A 9,635-nucleotide genomic window follows, 5' to 3' on the forward strand; every position below is an offset into this window, starting at 1 on the left:
TATACTAAAGTTAAAGGTAGTTCATTTATAGAAATATGCAAAATTTGTGCTAGTTTTGCCTCACATAAAACTAAACTCCAAAATACTTTTCAAGGCTAGATCTTTACATTCTTGTTTTCGTCGCGGGATTTGATCGCTCTATTCGTATTTAAAGATATAACGAAAGTTTAACATGAAATTTAATGTCAAGGTCTTGTTTTTTAATGCTTGACAGTTACATCACCACTATAACAGGTACAGGTAAGCTGATAGCTGATATAGCCAGTTTGACCAGCTCAGCAAATTGAGGAGATTATTTTTCCAAACAAATTCAGTTTGCATTTCTTTTTAACACATCATCATTATTGTTCCTGTATTTTGGAAGGCAAATTGGTTTCCTATTAGTTGTCCGAGAGTAAGATGGTAACAGACAAAAAAAAGGTGACTGTAATGATGACATGGCAAATTTCACTTTCTTCCTTGAGTAGATAAAATAGCGTAATCATGCCTTTACAACCTCTATGAAACAGCAGATCTTGTATGTAGGCTAGAGAATGATTTAACAATAGCAGTAGTGTAGCCGATATTATACACGCAACAATGCACACAAAACACAACAGAAGTTCTCACAGATGCACACTGGATTCACATGACAATATATAACTTTATATCAAAGAAAAAACTAAATAAGAACTCAACAATAATATAAAAAAAAAAGTACTACTACAAATACTATCACTATCACTACTACTACTAATAATAATTATAGTGAGAAATAGGAATAGGAATCTGGCCAGATGTGTAATATTGGGAATACTAAAGATAATATCTAAAGCAACATATCAATTCTAATATTTAGGTTGTTATTCACTATGGAATAGTGTTTGATTTGTAGGTTTGATTTCTGGCTTAAAACTTTAAATACATGTGATGCTAAAGGGAATATACAATAATGACATATGAAACCTAGACATATACAAAACTGCTACTACTGAAAAGTAGGATAATCTACACTGATCAATCACGTATAGTATGTAACAGTACCACTATTGGCTGTGTAATGTTCCACTTGTTCTCAAAACACATTTTCTGGATCTTCAGGCCTCTCAATAAACACAAGGAACACCAAAACTGCATTGGTTTATTTACAGTGATAAATAAATCACCATTGCTCAGAGTTTACTCATAATTTATTTAATTTAACAACAAAAAGACAACATTCTGAAAGGACATGAGCAGTCAGGGAGATCATAATATCCGTCATCCCGGAAAGCCCAGGCTGACGTTGTCCCCGTTATACCTTCCTTTTTTTCTACAAAATGTTTTCTTTCATATCTACACCCATCCGACTTCCTTCATTCCGAATCGTTTTCGAAAGAATTGCCAATTACACAGGTTACATTCACATGAGCGATGATTCTGTACATGACCGACATGCAGAGGGACCCCAGCTTTCTGTGTCATGTGTTTAAACTCCCACCTCCAGCACCTACTCCTGGTAGGTGCCCGCCAACACTTACAATGGCTCCAGCTTTTTCTGCTCAAGTATCTCGGTCACCGGTTACCAGGACCACAAGGAATAAGAAGAGTTTTTTTTAAACATAGCAAATAATTGTTTTGCATTGTCATTTTTCTTTAAAATTAAAATAGTGAAACTTGTTATGCGAGACTTTTTTCTTTTTTTTTTTTAATAAATAGCTTGTTAGGCATTTCAATTGAAAGGCTCTCTTGGGAACTTAAAAGAAACATTTGCTTATGAGTGAGGGATCTAATCTTCTCATGTGTTCTAATCAATTCTAGATTCAATCTTTAAAACTTGTGCACTGCCTTAACACAAAACAAAAACTTGTTCCCAAATTTTACATTTTACAAATTTTTCTTGATCACCGTTGTGATTCATAATCGACTAGCTGATTGTTAGTAAAGGCTTATTTAGCAGAGAGAAAAATAACTCCTTGCATCTGAACCCTTATATACTGACTGGTGCAGAGGACACTGAACTGGCTCTTGACTCGCGTGTTTTCCGCGTGGGTACGGTGATGATGCAGCACGAAATGCCGACTGTAGCTTCTGGCAGCTCATCGTCCTCAGTCCATTCATTGAGGTCTGGGTTATAAACCTGAATGCATTTTTTGTACTTCTTTTCGCCTTCGTTCCAGCCTCCGAGGAGATAGATCTTGTTATTCAAAAGAGAAATGCCTGCTGTGCTCACCCCTGTGTGGAGAGGCGTGCAGTAGCTCCACTGGCCACTGTGAGGGTTGTAGGATTCAACAGCGAGGACATCCACCCTCTCTCCTCGACCTCCTAGCTGACTGCCGCCGAAGACGTAGGCCCGGTCTCCCACGGAGGCGGCGCAGTGCCAGCCTCGAGGCGTGCTCAGACTGCTTTTATCCTGCCAGGTGTCAGTGGAGGGGTCGTACGAGCACACAGCCCTTGAGTAGGCGTTGTTGATGTAGCCTCCTGACACCAGGATTTTGCCATCGATAACAGAGCTGGCATGACAGCAGCGGGGCACATCCATGGGAGCTTTCATTTGCCACTGGTTGGAGGAGGGCACATAGCACTCCAAAGAGGCCTGCACGCCATCGGCGTTTCGTCCTCCAACAGCAAACAAAAGCCCGTTGAAGGTGTTGAGGCTGAAGTGTGTTCGCCTCTGGCTCATGTTGGTCAAGTGAATCCAAGTGTTGAATCGAGGATCGTACCTAAAGAATGCGAGAGGCCAAGGATCACTCATGGCTTGTTGATTCTCGGGATCAAATAATCAGATGAAGCCACAACATCAAAAGATTTTTACCTGCAGAAGTTGCTAACAGCATGTTTAGCCTGGTTCCTGGCATCATTCTGGTCCTCGCCTCCTGCCACGTACAGGAAACCATCCAAGACTGCCACACACTGATTGAAGCTCTTTGCTGGCAACTCTGTCAGCTTATTCCACAGGTTATCTGTATCCCTGTAGAGAACATCTTTACTGAGAGATTTCTCCGTCAAAGCGGGGCGTCCACCGACTGTGAGTATCACCTTCAGACCATCACGGACCTTTGTTCTGCGCGATTGGAGGATGTTCTGTTGGTATGGCAACAGATGGTAATTCATGGCATCAACGAGGAGACGGTGGCACTCTGCATCTTGCATCATTCTCGGGACACTCTGGACATGGTTCACCAGCTCTTGGGCAGAGATGGTGCCAAAGCGGATATGAGTAAGGAGATCTGCTGCATACTTCAACCTCTTCTCATCAAAGTCCAACCACTTCATTGCAATCTGGAAAGCCGTGAGCTCGGAGGGAAGACTGAGGGAATCGTCAGAGAGGAAGTCACTGATCTGCTCAAAGGTGAGCTTCAGGAACTGCTCCATCTCAGAAAACTCAATGAAGTTCTCCCGCATGAACTTCTGAGCGGCCTTTTTGGTTTCTTTAAGGGCATAGGCATCTGCGATGTTAGCCACATACATGCAGTTCTCCACGCTGAGCTCCTGCATGAGGAAATCACTGCACATCTTGACTAAGGTGCCAATCTGCAGCAGCATGGCTGCAGCAATAGTGCTGCCGATGCCATAGAGAGACAGGGTCAGCTTTCCAGAGTAAGCGTATGTGATAGCCGTGGCAAGACCGACGGGAGAAAGCTCGTTCAGGTCAATCTTCTGGAGGGTGGGGTCCTTCTTTAAGATGTTTCGAATGTACTCGCTGCAGGAGGCCATGACAACCCTGTGGACATCGAATGACTTTGACTTGGTGGCCACCGTCAGATCGCAGAGGAAGCTTTCCTGACGCATGTTGCTTAAACCCTCCAGTAGGTTTGGGGCATACACAGAATCTGTGACTTCAGTGGAGATGCAGTTGAAGCCATTGCCTCCCTCCAGAAGCGTGTTTAACCCATTGATCTTGTTGACAGGGCTGTCCTCCACCATTATGGTCATTTCATTTATGTCTCCTTTACTCTTTTTGGCTGTCTTGTTCTTCTTTGGTGCCATGGTTGGAGCAGCACAACACAGCCAAAACCTTCTGGGAATATAAGCTTGTTAGAGTTTTAATGATTTTTAAAGTTCTATAAAGCTCATCATATTGATATCAAAATATTACTAACAATATACATTGCACTTGAAGGTCTGCTATATTCACACAATTGAACTGTCAGTTTTAAATCATGTCTTTGTTGTTTTGTGATGTTTGCGTATATAATATCAAATTAATGTTTAACTTGTTTGACTGAGCCCTGATATAATGTTCATATTTACAGGACCTTGTGCTGAAAACACGCTCGGCTATAGTACAAGTGAATGTGTCAGCACGCTGCATCTGTCACGGTTTATCAGCAGCATGTCCAGGAATAGCAAAGCTGAGGCTCCCCATGACGTTCCTTTTATAGACTTTGAGCAGCTGCGCTCATATCTGCTGAGTGTTGAACTTCAAAATCACGGCGATTTAGTTATTTTGTGTTTATTGAGCACTTTTCATCAACGCGACTGAAATTAAAAGAAAGTCCAATCAAGGCACTTTGTTAAAACCTGACAGAAAGTTGTGACTTAGTCACATTTTATGGAGACTATAGACCCTTTTACTAAATATATATTTTTAACAAAGGGTGAATTCAATTTATCCAGCTCATGGAAAACAAAGAGTATTTCAGAGTTTCATAACAACTGACAGGGCTGAGACATTACGAGTATTGATCTGTCTTTTAGGCAAATAGACTTACCTGAGAAATGGAGTTGAGGCTTGAGAAGGAGCTTGGTGCCTCCAGTTGCTGGAGCAGGAGAGACCAGTAGACACCACCGTTGAAGGAGACAAGCCGTTAACTCCTCCTCTTGGGGGATAAGTGCCAATCAAGTATTGTGCAATACATCTCACAGAAGGACCACTCACCCCCAACTCCCAACATGCCTCTCCTACAATAGCCTCCAATCAGCTAATGTCAACAGAGATCTGTATAATGTTCTATAAGAATTCCATTCAGAGGTAACTAACTTATCTGGAAGGAAATGTGGATAACATAATTGTCTTGGTTAATTGAAAATCAGCTCTTGATTTCTTTTTGGCAGTATCTTGTACTCTATATTTAACATCTGTGTTTCTGACTACTTGAAGATGAGATTAAATAAACTTTGAAATCAAGATTTAAAAAAAAAAAAAAGTTTTCCAAAGAGGAGATCTATTTAGTGGCTGTAATTGGTCCACCGTGCACACCCGCCGTTTCCGTTCTTTATAACAGCGTCATCAAGGGGCGCGCGCTCCCCGGCGTGTGCGGACGGTTGCACGTGAGTCACCGTGATGGCCAGCAGGTCTGATGTGGTGAAGAAGATCATGCGGCTCAAACTCAAGCTCACAGACACTTCAGAGTCTGCAACGGTAGATTCCGGCGTTTTTGTGTTGATCCATATTCGCGTCGGAAACACTAATGATTGGCCTTCCTTTGCGCGCGTGGATCGTGCGTAAACACACTCATTGAGCCTTTTTTTCTTCCTTTCTCTCGTTTGTTTAGTGTCCCAGACATGCGCTGCCACATTGTGACTGGCTTTAATGCAGTTGGTTAGGCTGTTTCACTGGGAGGTGCCATGTTGCTAAACTTGGCAACTCTTCCAGTTGGTCAACGTGTGGCTGCTGTCCGTCATCAACAGGGGATCGCCACCAAACTATCAATATGATTCTTAAGATGAATTAAATCGACTTGAGATTAAAGTCACACGTCTCCACCCCAGCAGCCGCAGAGCTGACACTTTTTCAGAGACGACAGTTGCTTCCATTTATAGCTGTCAGTCAAAAGACTTCCCAAACATAGCTTCTGTTCTGAGCGTGCATTCAGCATGTGTGCAGCTCCAGAAGGCAAATGACCATTTTAGGCAGGTCTCATTTTGCTTGAGTACCTGCGAGGATATGATGTTTTACCTGTGCTGAACTCTCAGATGTGTCAAAGTGGATATTACTCACGTGGTTGCTCTTTTTCAGCTACTAAAAAATTTGCAGAAACTCAAGGATCTGGATATCACATTAGACATCCTGTCTGTGAGTCCTCTTGCAAATGTGCTTTGCACTGCATTTGCCTGTGCAATTTTGAAATGTTAAATTTTAATTTTCTGCTCTATTTTTCCTCTATTGCATGCACATTAGGAAACGGGGATTGGCAAAACGGTCAACTCTCTGCGCAGACATGAAGAGGCTGGAGAGTTCGCCAGGTCTCTGGTTAGGAGCTGGAAGCAACTGGTCTCCAAGGATTCCACCAGGTGAAAGATATTTAACCTTATTTAGTTTAGTTGTTCTATCACGAACAAAAATCCTCAGTACACTCCGTAATTCCCTCGTTGTCTTACCCTAATCTCAAATCTTGCATGTATTCAGTCAAGGTGGGGATTCATTGGAGAGTTTGTCCAGTAAAGACAAACTGGATGACGAAAACTGTCCAAATAAAGGAACTTTGGTCCCTGAGGATTTGAATAATAATTCCTTAAAACGTCAGGAGTGTAGTCAGAACTCTTCAGCCAATGAAGCAAATCTAGAGAGGCAAGGGAGGCATAAGGATCATGATGAGATTGTTTGGGTAGATGGGGAGAAAACTGATAAACCAGTTGTTTTTGAGAAGAATTGTGATCAAAGTAGTAGCAGATCCATGGAAGACGACACTTTGCTTGGAAGCAAAAATACAGAGGATTCTGAGCAGAAGGAGACCGGGCCTGAGACCAAAGATGGCCCGAAGAGCAAATCTGACAGAGCAAAATTAAAGGACAATAACAGATCTTTATTACCAGAGTACAGTCAAAAACATTCTCGAAACCTGAAAGGCGCTGACGTCAATGACGGCAGATTTTCGGGAACGTCGGGCAGCCCTGAGACCCAAGACGGGAAAAGGAAAAGGCTGAGTGAACAGAAGGACGCTGCAGGGAACAGGGAACCTAAAAATAAAGAACATTCTAAACACAAAAAGTCCAAATCCAAACACGCGGAGAAGGCGAGCAAGTCTGAGGGGCCCTCCTTGTCTTTTGAGTCATACCTGAACTATGATGTCAATGTTCTGAAGAAGAAAGTTAAATCCGGAGTGAAACCTCCCAAGAAGACTGCAGAAAAGGAAGCAACAAAAGACTCCGGAATGGAGGCCGTCAGGTCGAAGGTGGCCTCTTGTGTTGCCTCTGAAAAACAGGTTAGCTTGACAATGACACAATGGTTGTGGCTATTCATTCATCACGTCCCCACTAACCTGATCCCCCCCCCCCCCCCCCCCCACCAGATCAGGGAGTCTGTCATGGAACTGATGACTCTGTATTCCCCCGGTGGCCCGTCTGAGTATGAAAACCCAATAACCGCGTCTCACTCTGAGAAAAAAGGTACCACGGCTCAAGTAACTTGAGCTGTATTTAGCAATGCGTCCTCTCATTTCTGCTCATTTCTTTTCGTCCTAAAGTTACAAAAGAGTCCGATTTCTGTGACGCCGCTGAGGAATCTGCCATCTTTACCGGGCAGCGATTTAACAGGAAGATGCAAGTATACTCTGGCGCCAAGACCATCTTCCTCCCGTCTATGATGAGTTTGCACCAGCAGTGCATCCGCACACTGCAGAACAACATTAACTGTGAGTAAATCCACCTTTATGTTTGAGGCCTGATTAATCTTCCAGCCTCAGATTCATACTAAGGAGCAGGGCTGTCTCCTCAGTGCTATATGAAACCGGCGGGGTCCCCTTTGAAATCCTCGAGCCGGTGTTGGAGAGGTGCACGCCGGAGCAGCTGCTGCGCATTGAGGAATACAACCCAGTAAGAATGTGACTAAAGGGCACAGATTTGCATGTGAACAACTGGCACTTGTCCAGATTCTTTTGGAAAAACAGTATTTGCTGCTAATATTTAAACTTTCTTATGTTGGAATATTCAGTAAGATCTAAAAAGCCCTTTCTTGGCAACTGAAAAGTTCCATTTCCTCCCTCCCTCCCCCCTCTGTTTGCATGTAGTTGTGCATACTCATAAACTTGATACAATAGGACACATAATAACAAATGAGTATCGGTCGTATCTTCCTAATTAGGGATGTTTGGAATTTTGTCCTGCACACAACCATGTGACCTTTTCCTCCTCTGAACTGGGTCTTTTTTGGTTATTGTGTGAAAATCCAGGAAGTGTAGGCTTAACTTCTGTTTTTGTTATTCAGCATGATCCAAGGTTGTCGGTTTCACAGTGTTTAATTAAGCAGTTGTGTTGCACTGTTCTGGCCTCATGTGCAGTGTGACTTGCAGGTTTACCTTTACTAGCCAATAAATGCTCCCTGTGACATCATAGAGCTGGATTGGGAAGTTAGAAAAAGAGGAAACAAATTGTTTTCGACAGGTCTACGTTGGCCTGACGGACCACCTATGGGGGAAGCACTGTGAGAGGGACTTCAAAGATGCCAAACTTCAGGAATACGAGTCGTGGAGAGAGATGTATATGAGACTGTCGGAGGAAAGGGAAGTGAAACTGCAAAGACTGACAAAAAGCATCGTCTCAGCGCATTCTAACAAACCCAAAGGTTCCTGTCCCAGACTGAACTCATTTAGAGCGTCGTCGGAAATGGTCAATAATGTGTTATGTGGTAAACTATTGTACCTTCCAGGTCGACAGGTGAAGATGGCATTCATTCACACTGCGGCCAAGCCTCCAAGAAATGTGCGAATACAGCAGGAACTTCATGGAACTGCCGTTCAGCCACCTCCTCAGCTCGGGCCCTGGTTGGTTTCTGCCCCCTCAATTTGAACAAATATTTACCGTTTCTTTTAAAAATGAGGAATGAAACAATCCCAAACCGCTTATTGTTTTTACTGCCTGGACACTGGATAACACGCTGTATTTTATTTTATTTTTTAGTGTTAAGGTTCCGGACAACAGGCCGAGGCAGAGCTGCTTCGAACAAAGCGGCAGGACCAGCACGATCACTGCTGGGACGGGCAGCACACAAGACCCTCGCAAAAAAACAAGTGAGCTGTCAAGGCTGTTTTAGACGTCGACATTCACCGGGTTGTGTCAATGTTTAACAGTTTTGGTTTGTATTTTTTGGGGTCATTTAATTTAAAACTCGGAATGACACAGATGATTGCTAACTGTACCACATTTGCCTGTTTATGTCTGACAGGAGTGGCGCCAATGATGGCAAAGTCCTTGAAGGCATTTAAGAAACAGCTGGGACGCAGATAAATCCTCTTCCTATCTGAAGAATGTGGATGAAAAAGTACTTATCATTCATTAACTTTGTAAAACCAGAGATATCCGAGTGTTGTCTTGATATACAGATTAGTGTCCCGGGTTATTTTGTTTGTATGCATTCAGTATTAAATTGACAATGAAATGGCTTTGAGCGCGTTTAATGCAAACAGGTGCGGTGTGTTCATTTCTAGATGTTTGGCTCCCTCTACAGGCCATATATTATAACGTCACGTTTAATGACATGAATTACATTAAACGCTCAAATAAATTACACTACTACTACTAAAATGTAGTTGCTAAACCTACAAACATGCCAGGAGCACACATACCAATAAATGAATCACAAAGGTGTTTCTTTTTGTAGAGCCAATGTGATCAGTCATTGCTCTGCAGCTGATGACCTCTGACCTGGATGTCATATGTCTTTATTATGGCCCTTAAAACGAGATACCAGCACCAGATTAAAATAGTCTACCTCTAATCTACCTTGTTTCTGAAAT

General features: G+C 42.8%; 2 protein-coding genes across 3 annotated transcripts; one reads left to right on the top strand and one right to left on the bottom strand.

Moving 5' to 3' along the window:
• Positions 1 to 1,104: 1,104 nt before the first annotated feature.
• Positions 1,105 to 4,804, bottom strand: klhl31 (kelch-like family member 31). 2 transcript variants are annotated; one of them, XM_011603406.2, is made up of 3 exons: positions 4,674 to 4,804; positions 2,774 to 3,979; positions 1,105 to 2,681 (listed from the first exon to the last, which is right to left on the bottom strand). In XM_011603406.2, the coding sequence occupies exons 2-3, from the start codon at positions 3,946 to 3,948 to the stop codon at positions 1,949 to 1,951; spliced, it is 1,908 nt and encodes a 635-aa protein (XP_011601708.2). In that variant the 5' UTR covers positions 3,949 to 3,979; positions 4,674 to 4,804; the 3' UTR covers positions 1,105 to 1,948. The 2 variants fall into 2 exon arrangements, with proteins under 2 accessions (XP_011601708.2, XP_003964143.2); XM_003964094.3 differs by having other exon boundaries at positions 2,774 to 3,976; positions 4,674 to 4,797.
• A 368-nt stretch (positions 4,805 to 5,172) lies between these two features.
• eloal (elongin A, like) lies at positions 5,173 to 9,302 on the top strand. Its single transcript, XM_011603407.2, has 11 exons — positions 5,173 to 5,323; positions 5,921 to 5,977; positions 6,083 to 6,195; positions 6,311 to 7,106; positions 7,194 to 7,290; positions 7,368 to 7,535; positions 7,619 to 7,716; positions 8,284 to 8,464; positions 8,549 to 8,663; positions 8,800 to 8,909; positions 9,065 to 9,302. The coding sequence occupies exons 1-11, from the start codon at positions 5,246 to 5,248 to the stop codon at positions 9,124 to 9,126; spliced, it is 1,875 nt and encodes a 624-aa protein (XP_011601709.2). The 5' UTR covers positions 5,173 to 5,245; the 3' UTR covers positions 9,127 to 9,302.
• The last annotated feature ends 333 nt before the right edge of the window (positions 9,303 to 9,635 follow it).

Source organism: Takifugu rubripes, chromosome 4, assembly GCF_901000725.2.
Source record: "Takifugu rubripes chromosome 4, fTakRub1.2, whole genome shotgun sequence".
In the NCBI taxonomy this organism is placed as follows: Eukaryota; Metazoa; Chordata; class Actinopteri; order Tetraodontiformes; family Tetraodontidae; genus Takifugu; species Takifugu rubripes.

Bases quoted from the DNA above. Each gene is read 5' to 3' on its own strand.
- klhl31 (XM_011603406.2), bottom strand. From the start codon at position 3,948: ATGGCACCAAAGAAGAACAAGACAGCCAAAAAGAGTAAAGGAGACATA. The intron at 2,682-2,773 runs GTAAAAATCTTT...CGCATTCTTTAG, and splicing joins GCTGTTAGCAACTTCTGCAG to GTACGATCCTCGATTCAACA.
- eloal (XM_011603407.2), top strand. From the start codon at position 5,246: ATGGCCAGCAGGTCTGATGTGGTGAAGAAGATCATGCGGCTCAAACTC. The intron at 7,717-8,283 runs GTAAGAATGTGA...TGTTTTCGACAG, and splicing joins GCATTGAGGAATACAACCCA to GTCTACGTTGGCCTGACGGA. The intron at 8,664-8,799 runs GTTGGTTTCTGC...TTTATTTTTTAG, and splicing joins CCTCCTCAGCTCGGGCCCTG to TGTTAAGGTTCCGGACAACA.